The sequence below is a fragment of the Erpetoichthys calabaricus genome, chromosome 1 (assembly GCF_900747795.2).
Source record: "Erpetoichthys calabaricus chromosome 1, fErpCal1.3, whole genome shotgun sequence".
In the NCBI taxonomy this organism is placed as follows: domain Eukaryota; kingdom Metazoa; phylum Chordata; class Cladistia; order Polypteriformes; family Polypteridae; genus Erpetoichthys; species Erpetoichthys calabaricus.
The window spans coordinates 81152593-81175621 of NC_041394.2; the positions used below are offsets into that span (position 1 = coordinate 81152593).

At 39.8% G+C, this 23029-nt stretch overlaps 1 protein-coding gene across 2 annotated transcripts in view; it reads left to right on the forward strand.

Moving 5' to 3' along the window:
- Window positions 1-4409, forward strand: part of fosl1a (FOS like 1, AP-1 transcription factor subunit a) — a 35532-nt gene extending 31123 nt beyond the window's left edge. For both annotated transcript variants that reach the window (XM_028802862.2, XM_028802852.2), the window contains exon 4: window positions 2812-4409. In XM_028802862.2, the coding sequence (XP_028658695.1) occupies window positions 2812-3348 (537 nt within the window). In that variant the 3' untranslated portion in view covers window positions 3349-4409. The remainder of the gene's footprint in view (window positions 1-2811) is intronic.
- Window positions 4410-23029: the final 18620 nt, after the last annotated feature.

Consider the following 23029-nt stretch of genomic DNA (forward strand, 5'->3'; position numbering starts at 1 on the left):
TTGTGATAGTTGGAGTGTCTGAATGGATTGATTGAAAGGGTAACAGAATCAGAGTGAGAGACATATGACGTCTGACTTGTTAGTCAACAAAGATCAGATTAATAGTCATGAGTCCACAGTCTAGTGATACTAGTGGAGTCACATCTATAGTTGTGGTCATGTCACAGCTGACGACTTTCGAAGCACTTTTTCTCTCGTAGCCTTCATTTACTTAATCTTAATGAACTGGAGGCAGATGGAGATGGAAGGCCATTTGTGTAGTCCAACATGCCCAGCGACTCACTCCGTCTAGTCCATGATTTGCTCCGACAGATTTTATCCTTAGTCATAGAGGTGGGCTTGTGTGTTGCAATGAATGCTCATTGGTGAATACAGTTCATATGATGCAGTGATTAGGAATAAGAAACACGGATGTTATGAACCACACAAACAGAAGAGAAGCTCATCTATCTGATATCTCATTTGTTATGTACAATGACAGAATGAAAATAAAGGGGACAGACTGATGATGAGCTTGCTGTAGGTGTTAACTCTAAGGACTGTGCCAGCTTGGTCATGAAGCACGTTATTGGCTGACGCAAAAGGGGGCAAGCACAACAGTGCTGGAAGGTTGGCACACAGTAGCCAACCTGAGACATGACCAACAATTTTCAGTTATGTAAACTGACATGATCCAGTGACGACATTAGCAACTGCAGTTGGCAAGTCTGACATATCCAATGACTACGAGTCGTGTAATGTGACATCGGCTTTAGATAGACATATAGACAAGACAGCTGGATTGTGTGGGCCACAGGGTCAGGCTGCAAAGTCTTGAAGGTGGAAGGGTCAGGTTAATAGTCATTTTGACTGTAGACTCAGGAGCATAAATGTATCTAATGGGCATGTCAAGGAAGAACGGTTAGGCTAATATCCATGTGAGTGCAGGCTAGTTAAATCAGCAGCATCATATAAATCATGCATATTAGATTTGTTCGTAAAACAGTCAGGTGGATAGATTCATGGCTGTGGTTTTGCAGGGACATTCGAAAGCATGCTGATGGTCAAGTATCTGTTGGCCAGTAAAAGCAGTGAATTAAGGCTAATTGTGAGGTGAATGGGATCTTGTGAATGGGTCAGACTTGCAGTTGCAAATCTAGGTTTGAGAGAGTAAGTGGGTTACTCTTATAGATCACATCGTTGGATTATGTGGACTGTATGGTCAGAAGACAACGTCTTGAAGACAGAAAGGTCAGGCCAATCGTCGTATGACTACAAACTCAAGAGTGTAAATGTATTTAGCTAATAGACATGTAGGTGCCTGTAGTTGTCAGGAAAGCAGAGCGGGGCTAATAATTAAGTGACTACTTTCATATGTGTAGTTTTAAGAGGGTAATTGAATTAGATTTACAGATGAGATGGCAGGATTGTCAGTTCTGTGTGGTTACTGCAATGTCTAAAAAATGGTAAGATCAGATTGATAGTTCTACTATATAACTGTAGACCTTGAGAATATACATTTTTAGTGTGTCTGCGGTCTTACAAATATACCGTAGTAGAGTTAGGCTAGTAATTATGTGACTACAGTTTTAGGAGAACAGTAGGACCTTATACTCATATAGGATAGTCCATTTAACTGCATGCTTTTGAGAGCAGTGAGGCTGGTGGTAATGTTACCATAGTCATGTCAATGGGTCAAGCTTGCAGTCATGACTGAGGCTTGAGAGGATGTGTCAGACTGTTACATATGAGACTTCAAGTTTTTACAGAAGCCGAGTCAGACAAGTAGTTAAGTATAAGAAAATGTATTTGGGTAGCATGGTCACCCTGATAAATTGACTGCAGTGTTCTGAAAAATACAAGGTTAGGCTGCAGGACTGAGAGCATGAAAGGATCAGACAAACAGAAATGTGAGTGCACAATCAATGATTAATCCATGAAACTGTGAGCTTGTGAGAATAGTGGGCTCGGTTAGGATGAGGTTAGGAGAGCCTGAAGAGGGTAACAGGGTCAGGAAAATAGACACGTGATGGCAGTCTTCTAAGATATGATGGTCAGGCTAATGGTAGTCATGTGACTCCAGGCTTGTTAGACAGTGGCAAGGTCAGACCACAGTGACCGCACATTTCTAAAGTAATTTAGATTCCGATGAATCCATATAACTGAACAATGGTGAGGGTAACTGCGTTGTCCTAATATAGAATGCATGAATTTAAATGTAGAAACATCAGACTGAATGGAGGTGCATACATGCTTATAAGACAACATATATGCTGTCAGTTTTTTCCGGTCTAGGTATTACACCGTGGAAAATGTTTGATGATAATAAGGAATAACTGACTTCATGTGATTCTGTTAGTACTGTAATTGATATCCACATCACCCAGAAAGACACATCAATATTATCACAGATATTATATATCAAGAGAAGAGAATTTTAAGTTATGTCATTGAGTAAATATTAAGTATGTTTGTGACATAAATTTTACAGCTATTTCATTTAAATGATAACAGAATTGCTATAATTTAAACAGGTTTGCTGTGAATGACAGATGAAGCAGCTTTTATGAAAGCAATATGAAAATATCTGTGAAGTGGTTCATCACTCAAAATTTAAAATGTTTGAATTTTCATGAGGTGATATATGAGCTGCATACTAAAATGCACGTGAAGCTAGTGGAAAATGATCCACTGTTAAATTAATTCATGGTGACTGAAGTGTAGTTCCAGTATACACCACAGGAGGTCACCATATCCTACTCATTTGTGTTTGTAGGTTAATAAAGAAGTTTCTCTTCTTGAGGTTTTGACTTAGGCTTCCTCTTCTCACAGGAGACAGAAAAGCTGGAAGGTGATAAGGCTGTGTTGCAGAAGGAGATTGCCAATCTTGAGAAAGAGAAAGAAAAACTGGAGCTCATCTTGGAAGCACACCGTCCTATCTGCAAAATTATGGACTCGGACTCAGACTCGGACTCGGATCTTCCCTCCCTAGGGCTCATCAAGCAAGAGCCCCCCGACTACATGGAGCCAGGCCCTTCCACCTCCACAGGCCAGAGGGCTTTTTCTGACAGAGCCAGAACACAGCCTAGAGAGAGGCCTCACCCAGAGATCAAGGTGCCTTCCCCCATGGCATCTTTGGGATTCCAGGAACCCGAGTCACTCCACACCCCTACTTTTGTCACTACTCCTTCTCTTACCCCTTTCACTACTAGCCTAGTGTTCACATACCCCAGTGCCCCTTTGGACAGCAGTGCCTCGCCATCCCACACCAGCAAAGAGGCTTGTGCTACAGCACACCGCAGAAGCAGTAGCAGTGGTGGTGACCAGTCATCTGACTCACTCAATTCTCCGACACTGCTGGCCCTTTAAATACTCAATGGTTTACCCAGTCAGCCATGTTGCAAAGCTGTAGAGCTAAACATACTCTTCTCTGTGAGACTGAGTGGTGTGTAGGCATGGAGATTTGCACAGGTTAGTTCCGTTCAATGCACATGTCTATGTGACAATGCGTGAAATTTAACAACTTGCTGCTCCATGGAAAGGTGGCTGTTCATTCAGCCCTCCACCTTGCAGCTCTTGGAACAGCAGCTGCTCTGTTTTTAATTTTTAGTGCATCAGGAATGCAATAAGTCAGAATGTTGACATCTGAGATTCACATCATGAATCATTTGTGCAAATGACTTGACAAACAGAACATTTGGAAACTTTACAAAGCCTGCTTGTCTGTCAATGTCAGACACCCATCCACTACCTTGATAAGAAATGGACTCTGCAAAATATTAGGTGACCCACGTTTGCTGCTCCTTTACTGTCTCAATAAACAAAACTGCCATGTGGGTTTGCCTGTGGAGCTTCAGGTATGGAGCCACAAGGGGCACATCAAACGTAGACGCTTGGCTCTAACGTTAACAGCCATTAGTCACGGGCTCCCTAAGGGGAGAGCAGGCGCAGCTCAGACTTGAGAGCATCACACCACAGACTTACACATGGACCTGTACATGACAATTCCTTGGATAGAAGGCCAAGCAAATGAGTGCATCGACTACCCATTTACTGCTTTTATTTTTTAACTTACTGAGATTTTGCTTCCTGACAGATGTTTGATTTGTGAAAGTGGGTCATTCATCATGAGGGCCTGATTCAATATATCCTTAGTGAAGCTAGCACGTTAAACTCTTTTTCTATCTTGCCTTGACAAAATATGTATTCACCTATTTCAGAATCAATTGAAACACTAAAGTGTAAAATGAATTGCTTTGTGGTAGTGCAAACTATGAATGTTACAATATAAAATATATAACAAATGTGACTGGGACAGGCTGTTGAGCCTGTATGGACAACAAGGATTCCAGTGTGCTGCACTGGTGTCTGTCTTTATTCCTGCTTCATGCTTTGAGTTCATTAAATGATTTTTTTCTTTTGTTACTGTACATGCAGACTGGCTTCCTCTTTGCTTTTAAAACTGGTTTCATATGGCACTTCTCGTGCAGCAATGTCATTTTACAGAAGGGGCAGGGTGTCTGATTGAGCAAATCTCATTAATGAAGTGAGATCAATACAAAATGCAGTAACTACAGGGCAGTGTGGTTCTTTCGAGCGCATTCTGAATTACTGTCTCTCCATCAATCCACTTTTTAAACTCACTACATGGCTGCGGGGAGCTAAGGAATTCAGAGTAGCAGGAGCCCACCTTAAATGGGATAACAGGACACACTTACCTATCCACCAGCACTCATTCGCACTTTTTTATTTATGATGTCTAATGCTGTCTAAATGTGGGGCTAACATGGATGGAGGTCACAAATATGATTAAATGTATCCATCTGTGTATTCACTGAATTTATTTTTAGGGTCAAGGGGCCCAAACAGTACACCTAGATGCAAGTATGCGGCTCAATGGCAGGACACGCTCACATTTGCACTGACACTCATTCACATATGTCAACATTCTTATTTAAAATCTTTAAAAGTGTTTACCTGTGTGGGTATTATCCATCCATCCATCCATTTTCCAACCCGCTGAATCCAAACAGGGTCACGGGGGTCTGCTGGAGCCAATCCCAGCCAACACAGGGCACAAGGCAGGGAACCAATCCCGGGCAGGGTGCCAACCCACCGCAGGACACACACAAACACACCCACACACCAAGCACACACTAGGGCCAATTTAGAATCGCCAATCCACCTAACCTGCATGTCTTTGGATTGTGGGAGGAAACCCACGCAGACACAGGGAGAACATGCAAACTCCACGCAGGGAGGACCCGGGAATCGAACCCAGGTCCCCAGGTCTCCCAACTGCGAGGCAGCAGCGCTACCCACCGCGCCACCGTGCCGCCCGTGGGTATTATGATCATTGTATTATTTCATGATAATCACACCATTATCATCATATCATCATAACTGTATCATGCTAACCCCATGTACAGCTGAATCAGGGCCTTTCATTCTACTATAGGACATCCATGGCCAATGTTAGAGTTGTGTTGAAACACAGCTTGCCCTAAAAGCAACCCCGAGCAGGTCGCCCATGCATCGCAGGGCCCAGTTACACACACAACGGGCCATTTCCAGTCAACCAGATAACCTAACCTGTAAATCTTCGGCATCAAGTGGCACCCAGAAGAAAGCCCACGCAGACATGCGGAGAACTCCACGCAGACATGAACCTAGGCGTCTGGGGCTGTGAGACAGCAGGCTGAGCCACTGTGCCGCCCTCATTGTGTAAAGAGGTGATTGCAGGTTACTGAAAAACTTGCTACAGTGCTCTGCACCGGCAGCCAGCGAAGAGCGCTATATAAAAATTAACTGAATTGACTTGAATGGCATCTTTTAGTGGTGTGTGTGACTGGATTGCAGTATCAATTCCAAAGGTGGGATATAAAACAAGAACAGCCACTTTAAGAAACGAAGCCTGAAAAGTTTATCTTGAGTCTAAATCTCAAATATAATTCAAAGTGAAAATTACAAAATCATATCTATACATAATGCATTCGAACAGACACACCCAGCCTTTCGTAAGCAAAAGACGCGTAGTGGTTTACTACATTCAACTACAATGTAATTATGTGGCCATTAATATACTGCATGCAATATTTATCGTTGAAATACATTTATTTAAGTTAACTGGGAAACTAAACTGATGTGTTAAACTCTCCCTCACTAAGTTTTGGCAATACATACCCAGATATGGAGCAGTGCAGATGTAGTAATAGTACTGGGCTTATCACGTGTACAGACTACAGCAGAATTCTTACTGGCGGATCCAATCTGAATGCAAACAATTAAAATAATAGGTGAAAGTAAATATCACATGATAGTCTCAGGCTTCTTTAATTCAATTCAGGAGATTTCAGGTTTCTGGGCATTTCTTGCCAACTTTGTGAAATCTGTTGGTTGCCCCTGAGAAACGAAGAGCAGCATTTAATAATCGTTTACTTTGTGCTATGAATGGTACAAACACAATAAAAACATATTCAGGCACACCATACAATGAATTAGCTTTTTGTGGCCTGCATTAGCTGTGGTGTTTCATCGTGAGTCCTGCACGTCAATGTGACTCACTATGGTGACTGCTGTGGACTGTCCTCCTTACAGTTGTCACCCTGCTAAGTCCCACTGCTACACATTTAAACGTGTATGCCTTGTATTTTTATATCTAATTCGTGTAACAAATCCTGAAGAAATACATATGATCTGCACTTAGAGTTTGGTGGAATAAGCTTGATTTTGATTTGATATACTTTGTTTTTGCAATAACATTCAGGTTTTTATTCATAATGTATATCCAGGTCCATCTTAATTCACATTTACCTATTTCTTCAGGTGACAGTTAAGATGAAAATAACAAAGGAATAATCAAACGTACAGCTCAGGTAAAGGGTTGCCAGTAGTGTCACCTTCCAGGGAAAATGAGATGGCAGTGAAGCATTTAGAGACGAGCTGAAGGTGCCATCAGATAGCCGGGAGGGCAGCACAGGACGGTGGATCTTTTTTTTCTTCTCAAAGTACAGAAAGAATTCCTTTATTAAGCCCACTAATAAACAACGTTAGGAAGGAACAGCAACATGTGTTCCTGTCTAGGCTGCGGCAATGTGTTATATGTTGTTCAGATGTACGTGTAAGAATTTTGCTTTACTTTGTACACGTGACAATACTACTAAAGCTGGGCTGAAGGTGTCTTAATGTAAATCAAGCTCCATTGTATTGACAGGGCATGCAGACCTCCATCTGAGGAAGATGAGAGTGAAAATTAAACAAATCAGTATTTTCTGTTTTAAACACACATTCTTCTTTCCTTTTCATACCTGCTGCCAGCCCAAGTTTTGGCCAGGAGTTCAGCTTAGTAACGCCATTTAATGATATATTACTGTGTGTTTGTGCTTACATTTGGGTGCTCGGCTAATTTAAGTGACGTGTTTAGGCTGGCACAGAACTTATGGGTTACAAGACCAGCATCTTCACAATTAGGCCACAGCTTGTTCAGAAATGCAATACAGTATGTCCCAAAACAGTTTTTACTTGGTACCCTCATATTCATTAGAACAATTTAGACGAGAATAGGCCACTTAACCCAACAAAGCTCGCGAGTCCTATCTACTTAATTCTTCCAATAAACACATCAAGTCGAGTTTTGAAAGTTCCCAAAAGTCTTACTGTCTACCACACTACTTGGCAGCTTATTCCAAGTGTCTGTCGTTCTTTGTGTAAAGAAAAACTTTCTAATGTCTGTGCGAAATTTACCCTTAACAAGTTTACATCTTCTAACATTATTCATTATAACATTCTGCAATGGCAGCAGCTTGAGAAAAAATAATTTAGGAAATCTTAGGAATATTTTTCCTGAAAATGTATTAAAGTTAACTGATCTTGTTTGTCTTGTTTCTTGTATCATTTATATGTGATACATCTGTTAAAGCTAATGACTTAAAATAACTTCAACTAACTGACCCTGGGGGGGCTGAGACTCAGTAGCTTATCTTAAACCCCCGCAACAACACCCAAGCGATTCAATTGACTAAGAAATTCCAGTTTTCATGACTGAGAAGCAAGTGACAGCAAATGACACTCCTACCCACACTTCTTGGAAGGCATGAGTCAACACTTGCACAGACTGACCTTCATGGCTTCTTGGGGTCCACACAGCAACATCACCCTCGTTAGATTAACACTTTAACTGTGAATCGGAGTCCAGTTTTTCCAGAGTGGTGGCTTTGCGGTGTTTTTTTGTTTTTTTTAATAAGTGTTGCTGATCCATTCTGATGACTTTATAAAGTGTGTCTTTGTTTCTGCTATAATGTGTGTTTGGCTCCCTGCACCCTTGCATTGTTATAAGCAAATTCTGAAAATTCATAAATGAGTGAATCCAATGTCTGGCATCAAAACACAACAGAAACCAGTTGTGAGAATGTCCTCTGGAGGGCGATGCTGTGTCACTTGCTGTGTTCTGCCACACTGCTTTTCATCTCATTTTTTCTAAATTGTATTTTTAAGCTCATTGCTCCTGCATATTCTACAGTTACTGCTGACAGATAAGCTTAACAGGAGGCCTGTTCTTGTTGATTCACTGGTACCCTGTTGCATTTTGACTACCAGGTAGAAGCTTCTCTTGGTGACACTGGGGACAGACAATGTGAGGCAGACCTGAGACTCCATTTCTAATAAGCTCAGCCACACGGGTGTAATGCTGCTAATACTACTGGATCAGCTCAGGTGGTGTGACATGGAAACTCATTTTTGTTTTGTCCTTGATCTGAGCCCAATGATTTAAGCAAATCTATCAGTTGTTGGCAGAATTAGTGCCTTTTTTTTGTGCACTCTGTCATGTAGTACTTTATAAAGCAACTGAAGGAAACGCCAAATTCTAAGTTGCTACATTTTGAATGTACCTGATTTGAGGAGAACTCGAAGGTGACATCCTACCAGAGTAACGTGAACGTGGCAAAGGAAGCACCGTCTGAGGAGGACTAGCTAGGAATTAGCACAGAAATGTCCCCCATCTCTCTTACAAACACCCTTGACTTCCTACCACACTGCACCTCACCATTCTGTAGGATGAATGATTATTAACCATTCCGGCTTATCATTTCATACATCATCTGGTGAGAAGTAACAGTTGGGGCGCTAAGGAGAAAAGCCACAGCAATGAATGATGAAAGAAGCACAAAAGGGAAATTGGGCAGTACAGTTTGAGACAAAAAAACTGTCACGGCAGACTCTAAGGGCCATTTATAAGCTTAGAAAATAGGAATTTATACTTATTTCATTTATTTTTTATTATGGCTCAATCCTGTTACACAGTATGTATGTATATACAGTATATAAGAAGGTCTATGTTGTATATACACGTACCTATAAAATCTGCATATTGAAACAAAACAAAAATATATGCATTTCATATGTGTATATTATATATATATATATATATATATATATATATATATATATATATATATATATATATATATATATACATACAGAGGTGGGCAAAAGTAGATTTACAGTTGTTCATATGGAAAAACACATGCAGGTTATGATTATTACAGTAGCTTTATTAACTCACTAGCTTTAATAACTTTATTAGCTCAAAAGAATGTAACAATGGCACAGGTACAATTTCATAGGTGTTCAAATTTCCAGAATGCGTTATTTACAAATTCTTGCAGTCTACTTGCAAATAACAATAATAATAAAGAAGACAAATAATACAAATAAATAATACAATAATTACTAAATAAACAATAATACAAGAATAAACTGTGTTTCACATACTTATAACTGTGCACCTACTTTTGCCCACCCCTGCATATACAGAGTGATGCATATACAAATATATTTTATTTTTGTGCATTATAAACATATGTACAGATAGATGGTGTGTGTTCAATATAGACCTTAACATACGTAGACTTTTATATAATGAGCTATCAATGAGGATTCCATATCTTATTTTTTGTTTATTGGTGCGTTTATCTGTTTATAAAGGTTTTTGTTGTTTATTGGCATGCTGTTCTTTAATTTATACATCATGTGTTGGATCTACATATCCATATATTTATTGTTTTAGAAAACCTATTTTTGTATAACTTATTTTTAAAAAAGAGAAAATATATGTCCAAGTGGTGTATGAGAAGAATAATAAAAGATAAAGTGTATTGCCCATTATGTGTACTTTTCCTTTTCATTATTTTGCATTTAATTATATTTTAATCATATTTAATTTATATTATTTAATCATATTTCTTGAGCATCAGTAATTAGAATACACAACCTATAGCAGACGTTCTTTGTAGCTGCACAAAATTATAAGGACATAAAAACTAAAAGCAGGCGCTCACGCTGAAGCTGACAGAGACACGTGGAACGTCTGACATCTGCAGTGAGCACAAGTTCAGAGATTGTCACCTTACTAGGATGAATGAAGCCCACTCTGCAAAGGCGCGCCACACTGTGTGCACAATTGCACAAGACAAACGGTCAAACACTTTGTATTAACTCGATCAGTATACAGCATGTCTGTTTGAATGGATGTTCACCTGTGTCAAAACAGTTCTACCAGTGATAAAGGTAGAATTTTCAAAACAACGAAGAAGGGATTTTGCTTTCTTAGTTGTGATATCAGAATAACCAGGCAACCAAGTATCAAAGGGGCAAGACGTGCTTCAAAAGAAGGAAAAACAAAATCAAAAGCAAAAATCAAAGCCTGACTTGTGGGCTTACTTAAAAAGTGAGCTGACTGTGCTGTTGTGCATCCACCAAGGGCTAACGCAGGGTGAACTGCCACCATATTGATAGTGCCACTTCCATGATGTCTCCAGCATGATGACCACAATCATGTGGCACAGCATCCAATAAAGAAAGAAAATCAAGATGGGAATAAAAACAAACTTTGTCAAATCAAACCAAAATAAGAAATAAATTTTAGAAATGGAACCTGCATGACAAAAAAGAGTACAAAACACACCGAAACTCCCTTCTAAAAGGTGTTAAATATTATAAGAGAGGCCCACTGAATCAACAAGCTAAATTAAAGGGCAAGCTCAGTTATAGGACATCTTCTGGACCCCCTGAAGGTTGTAGCAAAGGTGAGAATTAAAACAAAACTGAGTGCCATTATGAACAATGCTGCACATCCTCTCTCTGATGCACTAACACTGAGGACTTTCAGCCAACATATTGTTGAGCAGAAGTGCATCAAAGAAACGCTACTGGGGCTCCTTTATACCAACAGCAATGGGTCTACATAATGCCTCACTGTGACTGTGACAACCAAGTCAGAAGTTTTTCCTTTCTTTTGAATTTCCTTCTTTGTTCAGACAGTGAGAGTACATTTATTTATTTATCTACCTATTCATGGATTTTTATTTATTTAAAGAGTTTCTGTAAAAAGCCAAATTTCCCCCTGGAGATAAATAAAGTTCTACCTATCTACACTATTTGGACAAAAGTATTGAGACACACCTCTTCCAAACCTCCTCCTCCTCCTCCTCCTAATTATTGAATTCAGGTGTTTCAATCAGACCCATTGCCACAGGTGTATAAAATCAAGCACCTAGCCATGCAGTCTCCATTTACAAACATTTGTGAAATAAAATGGGTCATCCTGAAGAGCTCAGTGACTTCACTCGCAGTACTGTGATAGGATGCCACTTTTGCAATAAGATGGTTTGTTAAATTTCATCCCTGCTGGATATTCCACAGTCAACTGTAAGTCAGCTGTGTTATTGGAAAGTGGAAGCATTTAGGAACAACAGCAACTCAGCCTCAAAGCAGAAGACGATGTAAAGTCACAGAGCAGGATCAACAACTGCTAAGCTTCATGGTGCATAAAAGTCGCTAACGCTCTGCTGATTCAATAGACTGAAGAGTTCCAAACTTCCACTGGCATTAATGTAAGAAAAGAAACATTATGGAATTGTTTTCAATGGCTGAGCAGCTACATGCAAACCTCACATCATCACATTCAATGCAAAGCGTAAGATGGAGTGGTGTAAAGCAAACCGCCGCTGGACTGTGGAGCAGTGGAAATGTGTTCTATGGAGTGATGAATCATGCTTCTCTGTTTGGCAGTCAGATGGGTGAGTATGGGTTTGGCGGATGTTGAGAGAACATTACTTGCCTGACTGCATTGTGCTAACTGTGAAGTTTGGTGGAGGAGGGATAATGGTGTGGGGCTGTTTTTCAGGGTTTGGGCTACGCCCCATAGTTCCAGTGACGAGCAATCTTAATCCTTAACCATACCAAGACATTTTGGACCACACTGTACTTCCAACTTTGTGGAAACAGTTTGGAGGCCCTTTTCTATTACAGCATGGCCACTGCAGAAAGCAAGGTTCATAAAGACATGGTTGGATGAGTTTGGTGTGGAAGAACTTGACTGGCCTGCACAGAGCCCTGACCTCAACCTCATCCAACACCTTTGGGATGAACTGGAATAAAGATTGTGAGCTCAGTCTTCTCGTCCAACATCAGTTCCTGACCTCATAAATGCTGTACAGAATGAATGGGCACAAATTCCCACAGAAACAAAGAAGCAAAGGGGGGACCAACTCCATATTAAAGTCTATGTATTGAATGCAATGTCATTGAAGTCCCTGTTGGTGTAATGGTCAGGCGTTCCAATACTTTTGTCCATATAGTTAGATCTATCTATCTATCTATCTATCTATCTATCTATCTATCTATCTATCTATCTATCTATCTATCTATCTATCTATCTATCTATCTATCTATCTATCTATCTATCTATCTATCTATCTATCTATCTATCTATCTATCTATCTATCTATCTATCTATCTATCTATCTATCTATCTATCTATCTATCTATCTATCTATCTATCTATCTATCTATCTATCTATCTATCTATCTATCTATCTATCTATCTATCTATCTATCTATCTAGCTAGCTAGCTAGCTAGCTAGCTAGCTAGCTAGCTATCCATAAAGACAGGCAGTGGCCATGGGTGTCTTGTTGGAATGAAAAGTGAGATAAACATTGAGAAATTCCAAGTAGAACAGTCATCAGAGCAGGTGGCTTTGAAAAGAAGACTCACACAACATTACGGTTACTACCTGGGATGAAGTGACAATTCTCACGACCTTACAAATTATCTCACATATTCTTATAATTTTTATTATCTATTGTTCTTAAACAATTTTCAGTGGAAATATTTTGTTTTTCTGTTACGTATTTATTTGTATTGTTATGAAGGTGACTTCTCCTTGCTGCCACTTTGGATTGGGCCCTTATTGCGAGCGGCGCCATTTTGCACTTCTTTTTCTATTTTACGGCCGTGGCGACACCACTTGTTGTCACATGATCACTGGTGCTGTGACACATGGCATTGTTGTGTCATTACTATGTAGGGAAGTGGTGCAGCATTTTCAACATCCAAGCATTTGGATAAATTCTTAAAACAAATCACTTGCAAAAGATTTGCATCGGTTAAATAACGCATGCATGAGGCCACCAGCCTCTTTTAGTTAGATCATTGGTTCTTAAACTACTATCAGAGCTGGGAATGCTGTTGCGCCCGAGTTGATGGTGTTCCAGTAAGACATCCGAAAAAAAAATGATACAGACACCTCCAGGAAAACCTTAGATGTGCTCACTCTTTCACAATACAGAAAACTACTGAACCACACATTCCATGGTATTTTGTGCATCCAAGCACCGTAACAACATGTCCACCAGTAGACGTTAGTCAATACTGTGTGTACAACTGATTTAATGAGACACAAATGAGGGGAATAAACAGTATAATACTGCAGCTTTCACTAAAGTTTATGGTGTACATTGTCATTTTGGATTGATGTTTTAATCTGAAGTCAGATAAATTTAGGCTTGACAGACCAGGCCCAAGTTGAACTTCAGACTTGTAGGGGTGTTCCAGTTGAAGATTCCGACTAGGAATAGGAAAGCAATGTAGCATTCGGTCAGAATGTCCAAATTTAAGTTGCATAAGAGTTTTGATTCACAATGGTTATCGATAGGACAGGGTTGTGTACGGTTTGTGGAGTGTCTTGCAATGGGCTGCCGTGGACAGTTTAAAGAAACACCATTGCTCTGCTAAGACCTGCGTCGGCCACTCTCTAAGGGGACCTCCCAACCGGGATGAATGTTAGCAGTGATTCTCGAAGGGTATGACGGTCAGCAGCAAATCAGGGTTTTCTAATACACAAAAAGGGTAAATTGGGTCACAAGAGACAAAAAAAATTAATAACCACTGATTTAGATATTTAATGTGCATGTGTGAGCACAGCCCATCTGGTTCATGATTCCAATCCACTTATTCTTTCTAGTTAGAACCAAGTTGTAGGAATGGAACGAGTTGGACGAGGACTCTGTCTCTGATCATTCTCTCGTTCATCAAACAAGTTTTGTTTGTTTTGTACAATTTGTTATTGGAATTGTTTCAAACAGAATATATAACCATGATATTAAATTAATATATTTATCCCCCTTTATGCATTGTACAAATTTAGTAACCCAAACCTGAACCTTATAAAAAACTATTCTAATTTCTAACAGTTACTCGCTTTCATCTTTAAATCAGCGCAAACATTGAATGCACTGAGCATGTACTACTAATTCTTTCGAGTTTGAACTGAATCATTACCCACGAATGAGTCACACAATTCTTGTTCATTTGATTTTTGAGCTCAATCATTACCCAAAAACAAGTTACATAGCCTTTGTTTATTTATGATTCTCAAACGTAGTGTCTTATTTTAATTTTGCACTCTCTCTTTATTAGCATATTTAATATATCTAATCCACCTTAATAAAAGGATAAGTGTGCAGCTGCTATGTCTGTCATTCTAAAAGATGGCGCATCACAAACATTTGTAATAATAAAATGTATTGTGTTTGTCATTCCAACAGATGGAGTATCACAATCATATGTAGTAATAAAATGCAATACTACAAATGTTTCTGATGCACCATCTGTGGGAACGACAAGCGCAATGCACTTTATTACAACATACATTACAAAATGCATTCCAATAGATGGTGCACTGCAAATGTTAAGGCTGAGGTTTGTGTTCATTACTTGTAGTTAACCCATTTTAGAAGGGCAGCACAGCTAGTATACAGTATAATAAAATGCTAAGGCATGAGTGTCTGGTCCCAATCTGACAGGTCAGTTTGACTTTGATGTGATTGGTCAGTTTGGCTTTGGTAACCCAATCGAAAGAGGATGTGTTAGTGTGAGACACATGAGGGGTAAAGGTGTAGGAGGCACGCTCGAAGTGGCCTTCAAAGACAGGAAGCATAAAAGCGGTCAGAAGGCAAGCAGGGCACTTTGAGATGACTGAGTCGTAGAAGCAGGAATTATGCTAACACATTCAAGACCAGGAGTGCCAGTCAAAAGAGGCTCAGACACACAAGGATACCGAGGAAAGTACACATAGGGCAAGAGAGAGCAAATATTTTAAAATTTATTCTATTACCCATTCATTCATTCATTTTCCAACTCGCTGAATCCAAACACAGGGTCACGGGGGTCTGCTGGAGCCAATCCCAGCTAACACAGGGCACAAGGCAGGAACCAATCCCAGGCAGGGTGCCAACCCTCCGCAGTCTATTACCCATCTGTGAGCAATTTAATGAATAAAGTTTTCTTCTTTTATTATGGGTGAATCGATTCACTTAATCAGGTACTTCAAAAGAATCAAATCAGTTAAATTAATCAAAATGCCCATCTCTACAGCCAACAGCAGTACAAATTCTAAATAGAACTTCTTAAAATGCCAAAGTCGAGCAAGCAGCAGCTGTTTAGGCGAACTTCTGCCTCACCAAGTTACATCTCCTGCTGCAGAGTTCTACCAGAGAAATCTGATGACCCTCTCAACTTAAAGTAATTTATGAACACAGAAAGTCACTTAACATGTTTAAAATGAATTAATGAGGGAAAGAAGCTCCATGAACATTACTCTGTAAGTGCGAATAAAAGTATACTCCATAGTTATGTTACACTTAAACAACCTCCAGATCATTCATTTCCTAGTATTCAAAGCGCCCCAGATGCACCTGAATGTTTGGCCTTGTATTTTTCACCTAACCCGCTTGTACTATGTTGGACTTCTAGGGATTCGCTGGTGAGCAGTTCCTATACTCCGCAAGTGAATTCTGTTTTCCTCTTCTATATTGTCCACTAACCTTAGCTTGACAAAAGATTTCCATTTATTTTGAAGCATTTGTGTGCTTTGGGAACTTCATTTAACAAATAAAGGTGATGGGGAGAGGTGTATCTACTACCCGCGTCCATCTCTTTGGTTTGGGTACTGCATTGTATTTGGTGTGCTTGCTCATGTCACTTCAGGTTTTGTTTTAACTGTGCTGTTTCTGTAAATGTGTACTGCTCTCGGGGCTTCATTAGACATTCTCAGACCTGCTTACTTTCAATACAGTGTTGTGGAAGACTGGAGCCTATCCCAGCAGCACAAAAACCAGCTGCCAGTCCAGCACAGTGCCCACTTCTGCAGATGGCCACACTCGCACAGTCAACAATTTACCTGACCCACATGTCTTTATGGATGTAGGAGTTTTAGAGAAATTACTCAATAAAAGAAGAATAGTCGTGAGTTACTGTTACAAATAAACTCAATGATGGACTGGTGGAGCTGCCATGTTCTGTTGTTTAATGCAGCATGACTGACTGATCAATCTTAACAGATCTTTTATCATTTAGATTCATTTACATAACAATTTAAGAAACATTTCAATTTATACCAATCAGCACACTAAGAAATGGTATATTCTAATAGCATCCCTGTCTTAATATTATCTAAGGGTTCCAAAATAGTTATTTAGATTGAAAGTCTTGGGTAACTATCTCGTTCATAGAATTGGACTACTTGTATGTAAATTATTATCAGGGAACAAAATAAAAAGTTAAAAAGTCATATGCTGTCATATCTGATTTGATGTGCTGGTGCAAATGAAGTCGAAGCACAAGTTGAAGCACTTTACAATTTCATAAGTTGTTTTTTTCCCTTACAAGTAGGAGCACTTCATTAGCTGGGGGAAAGCTGACAGAGACACAGGAAGAACGCGTAATCTCCACGCAGACAGGAACCGGCCACAGGATTCAAACTCGGGACTCCTGGAGGTGTTGTTAACCACTCGGCCACCATGCTGCCCTTGTTGTTATTATTTATGACTAAGTTATACACTTTTTCTTTAATATTGGCATTATACACTTTTTCTATGTCAATCTAAGTCAATAATACTGAAATAAAATGTCATAGTGTAAGTTAAAAATGGTAAATTACACACGCTGTATACATATTTTAAACATTGACTGCAACAGTAATAAATTAGAGCTGCATAGATTTAATACGGCATTGATGATATCTCATTGAAGTATCAAAGCTCTCTTTCTTAGGGCTCAGTGACACAACACCATTCTGACCTTCACTCCTCACGTGTGCAGGTTCACTCAGCGCTCACGTCCTAACGGTGACACTATCACGCGATCACCAGCTTGCCTGCTCCATGCCCCTTATCTGCAAGTCGAGCAGCTATTGCCAAACTGCACATGTTTGAGTTCACCGCATGAAAACAGAGGCCTCTTTCTTTGACATCACAGACACTAGGAACATTCACATTGTCTGTGAACTCCAAATCACAAAAATATGTGGTGTGCCAGCCATTGCCTGGAGGACTTCCAGCCATCAGCAGTGCTTATCAAAGTTCTTCATCAAAGGTTAAGTGCTGAGGTGAGGTTCAGAAGGTAACAGAGCTTTCTTCTCAAGGCAGTACCAACATGCTGTCGCTAGAGATGACCTTTTTACCAGTTCATCTTCTCATCCTGCACTTTGTCTGCCTTGGAATCTACCCTGGTTTCTCTTTTTAAAAAGGGGTTGTCAGATGAAATTTAAAGATGAACTGACCAGTCATGATGTTGGTGATACTTTTGATGTGTCTCACTATTAAGATATGTCCAAGGCTTAATGAGAGAAAACTAGAATTCAATCACAGAATGTAGGAAGTTCCTGGAATCATGGGAGTAGGAGAAACCAATGTTGTTATGAAGGAGCACAAGAAGTGTATCATTGAACACTAACATTGTTCCACTGGAGGCATTTCACATTTCCCATAACTGAAGGTACGAATGGGGCAAAGAAACACAAATATAACACCTGTCTGTTGTAATTCCATGGGTATTTTTGGCTCACATTATAATTTTTTTTACCATTGTGCATTCATTTTTTATAGTTTGATGATTGTTTTCAAGTAAATTTCAAAAATGTATTTCTTTGTTTATGTGACATGGTGAATGTGTCACGTGATCCCACTCGGCACATCAGTTTTGTCATGGCTTCCAGCGGTATAAAAATGAAGGCAAATGGTTTACATGCTATCCCTCAGTTAGATAAAACTATTGCGTTTTGATTTCTAGTATAGTTAGCTTATATAACAAGTAGACTCCAGTGTCAAGTTTTATATTTGGTAGTTTTTGACTTGGATTTCCATTTTATCCTTGCGGTTTGGCTGCCTTAATGCCTGTCTCTTTGGCTCTGCTCCAACTTTACGATTTTCTGCTAAACACTACCATCTCCTGGTTATTTTTGTGCTCACAAATTTTCTTCGACTCCATCATGTCATAACACTGTCCTCCTAGTTTGAGAAGTTGTGCTAGTTTGCACTACTGTTTGTCTTTCACTCTATCCTTCCAATTTCTTGTTCCCAGAGTCTGGCCAGCTTTCTTCACATCCAGCTTGGAGCGCAACTTCATCTGGAAGGAAGAAGCCATTTTAAAATCTACTTGGGGTTCAGGCTTTTCCCTGACATCACTTTTGTGGTAAGTAGCAGATCTTTAAATTACCTATGTCATGAATTGGATTTTTAATAAAGGCAGAATGGGTGTGAGGCCTATCAAAAATAAGTCATGAAATTAGTTAACCTGTCCAGAAGAGGCTCACTTTAGCCCTAAATACTACCTGCTGGCTTAACCTGGAGTAGGCCCCAAATATGGAGAGAGGGCAAAAGCAACACAAAATCTCCACAATTCTACCAAAAAGTGCGACAAGAGGGGGGATAACAATCAGTCCCCAGTTTGTTAATGAAAGTACACCAAAGGATCTTTAAATAGTGAAGTTTTATTTACAAAAACTGGTCAATAGAGTAAAAAGAGACAAGAGGTGTTACCTATAAAAGGCAGTCCTACTGCAAACAAGTCACAATGCACAATCCATAAGAATAATCCAAGAACAGAGCGAGTATAATCAAAAAAGCAAAATAATACAGATGCTCCAAACAAATGAACAGTCTGCTCCTTCTCAGCATACTTAAGTAGCCAGAGAGAGGACCCAGGTGTGGTGATAACAGGGTGGCCCCGCCTCATGGGGCTCCATTCACAAAGAACAAAGGCACATTTAAAAAGACAGTACAAAAATACTCATCTATAAATGCATTTGACAGAAATAGCATAACAATATGAAAATCAATAATGCAAAGACAACACAAACAACAGTGAAACACACATTAATACATAACAACCTGGATCACCCGATCAAAGCTTCTTCTAGTGGCACCATGGCACAAACCATGAAAGGGCCAGGCATCTGAATCAAGTTAGCAGACATACAACCTTCAGTAACTTCCAGTTGGGAAGTAATACTGTCACCTAAAAACTTGGGGAGCCATGGCTCAGCCTCCCTGGAGTTCCTCAATGTGCCTCCTGAGCTCTGAAAATAAGTAGGCCTAGCAGCCCCGGTAACAGCCTTGTTTTGCTATGGTCTGGGAGCAGTTTTGCCCCAGTTGTACCCTTCTTTGAGATTTTTTTAGAAGCTTTTTTTTAATCATTCAGAACTTTCTCATTTTCCTGTAGAGAATGAAGCCATGGAGAGTTATCTGATTACCACCAATTTTCAGAAATGTTGCAATTATTACGTAAAATTTTTAGATGTTTACTTAATTTGAATAATTCCTCATGCCTTCATTTTAGTTTGTTTTTTACTCTCATTTCCCATGCCAGTAGTTGGCACCAATTACTAATTTTGTGATCGTTGGCATTGTGACGCATGATGTCATCAAGCGATCGATATTTAAGATGGTTGTGTGTTATGATCAGTATCCGAGCTTTCGGATAAATCTCAAAAACTTTTTCACATACTTCACTTTCAGGTTCTAAATTAGGTTAGGGAATTCCTCGTGTTAGTTTTGCTTTCTTGACATTTGACCTTTTGATTCTTGTTATTTCATTTTGGTTTGGTGACTGATAGTTTGTCTATATCCTAACAACCTTTTCTGTCTTTAGACACGGTTTTGCAGGTTTTAAGTTGGTGAACAGACAAAATTTGAGAGTGAACCAGGAGATGAACGCAAACCAGAAAATGTGTCAGAACTGGGAGATCAGAAATAACATAGTGACTACTCCAAGGGACTATGTGTCCCTCTTTTACTTGTGTGAATACGAAGTATAGGGAAAGTATTGTAATCGTCCAAAGATTTGATGTTGAGATTTTGATGAATCTCAACTTTTTAGACCTCCCTGCCTTTCTCATATACAAATTGTAGGGAAAATATTGGGATCCTTCAAAAATTCCATTTTGAGATTTTGATGAATCTTGATGTTTTAGACCTCCATGAGTATGAAAATACCATTTTTTAAATTATGTCTGTGTGTCTGTCTGTGTGTGTGCATATGTGTGTATGTAAACACAATAACTTGAGAACGCTTTAACTTAGGTCAACCAAATTTTGCATACAAGTATTAGGTACAAAACGTAGATTTCTATCAACTGTTGGGCTATTTCTGTTAACCTGAAGTGGTATTTTACCTTTTGTTCATGCAGCTGCAGAGTCCGATTCATTCAACTTTACTTTTATAATAATTGTTCAATATATTATTGATTTGATTTGATTTGTTGTTGATGGTTCTTTAATGTTCATAATATAGTAATATAATCATTGTCTTGCAGTTTACTCCTCAAATATCCATCCCCATATCTGAGTATACAAGAAAGTCTAGGGGAGACCACTCCGGATTTTTTCTATAACCACTGTCATGCATGCGTGTTGGAGGATCACTTTCTGGGCTGTCAGAGGCATGTCCTTCCACTCTGGGACAGGAGGGGGTGCTGTCACTAACAGGATTGAATCTTTTCTCATTCACAGCGCTGAGAAGATGCCTGAAAGAAAGTTAATATTAAATGGGGCAACATGGCTTACACTCCAACATTTTGTGAACTTTCTGCATCTTCCTTTGACCACACTACATACAGTGCATCCGGAAAGTATTCACAGCGCATCACTTTTTCCACATTTTGTTATGTTACAGCCTTATTCCAAAATGGATTAAATTCATTTTTTTCCTCAGAATTCTACACACAACACACCATAATGACAACGTGAAAAAAGTTTACTTGAGGTTTTTGCAAATTTATTAAAAATAAAAAAACTGAGAAATCCCATGTACATAAGTATTCACAGCCTTTGCTCAATACTTTGTCGATGCACCTTTGGCAGCAATTACAGCCTCAAGTCTTTTTGAATATGATGCCACAAGCTTGGCACACCTATCCTTGGCCAGTTTCGCCCATTCCTCTTTGCAGCACCTCTCAAGCTCCATCAGGTTGGATGGGAAGCGTCGGTGCACAGCCATTTTAAGATCTCTCCAGAGATGTTCAATCGGATTCAAGTCTGGGCTCTGGCTGGGCCACTCAAGGACATTCGCAGAGTTGTCCTGAAGCCACTCCTTTGATATCTTGGCTGTGTGCTTAGGGTCGTTGTCCTGCTGAAAGATGAACCGTCGCCCCAGTCTGAGGTCAAGAGCGCTCCAGAGCAGGTTTTCATCCAGGATGTCTCTGTACATTGCTGCAGTCATCTTTCCCTTTATCCTGACTAGTCTCCCAGTTCCTGCCGCTGAAAAACATCCCCACAGCATGATGCTGCCACCACCATGCTTCACTGTAGGGATTGTGCCAGGTTTCCTCCAAACATGACACCTGGCATTCACACCAAAGAGTTCAATCTTTGTCTCATCAGACCAGAGAATTTTCTTTCTCATGGTCTGAGAGTCCTTCAGATGCCTTTTGGCAAACTCCAGGCGGGCTGCCATGTGCCTTTTACTAAGGAGTGGCTTCCGTCTGGCCACTCTACCATACAGGCCTGATTGGTGGATTGCTGCAGAGATGGTTATCCTTCTGGAAGGTTTTCCTCTCTCCACAGAGGACCTCTGGAGCTCTGACAGAGTGATCATTGGGTTCTTGGTCACCTCCCTGACTAAGGCCCTTCTCCCCCGATCACTCAGTTTAGATGGCCGGCCAGCTCTAGGAAGAGTCCTGGTGGTTTCGAACTTCTTCCACTTACGGATGATGGAGGCCACTGTGCTCATTGGGACCTTCAAAGCAGCAGAAATTTTTCTGTAACCTTCCCCAGATATGTGCCTCGAGACGATCCTGTCTCGGAGGTCTACAGACAATTCCTTTGACTTCATGCTTGGTTTGTGCTCTGACATGAACTGTCAACTGTGGGACCTTATATAGACAGGTGTGTGCCTTTCCAAATCATGTCCAATCAACTGAATTTACCACAGGTGGACTCCAATTAAGCTGCAGAAACATCTCAAGGATGATCAGGGGAAACAGGATGCACATGAGCTCAATTTTGAGCTTCATGGCAAAGGCTGTGAATACTTATGTACATGGGATTTCTCATTTTTTTTTATTTTTAATAAATTTGCAAAAATCTCCAGTAAACTTTTTTCACGTTGTCATTATGGGGTGTTGTGTGTAGAATTCTGAGGAAAAAAATGAATTTAATCCATTTTGGAATAAGGCTGTAACATAACAAAATGTGGAAAAAGTGATGCGCTGTGAATACTTTCCGGATGCACAGTTATATTAAGCGCATACTAATAACTGTATTCTTTCTATGAGCGCTAGTTAACATGATGTGCTGTATAAGTGGATTGTGAGGTTACATTAAAATAGAATTACCTTTGCACTATTAATATGATAATGTTATGTGCTGAGTGCTCGGTGAAACAGACTGTAAAAACTTTGTTTTTTCCATTCATGGCTGCAATCTCAATTC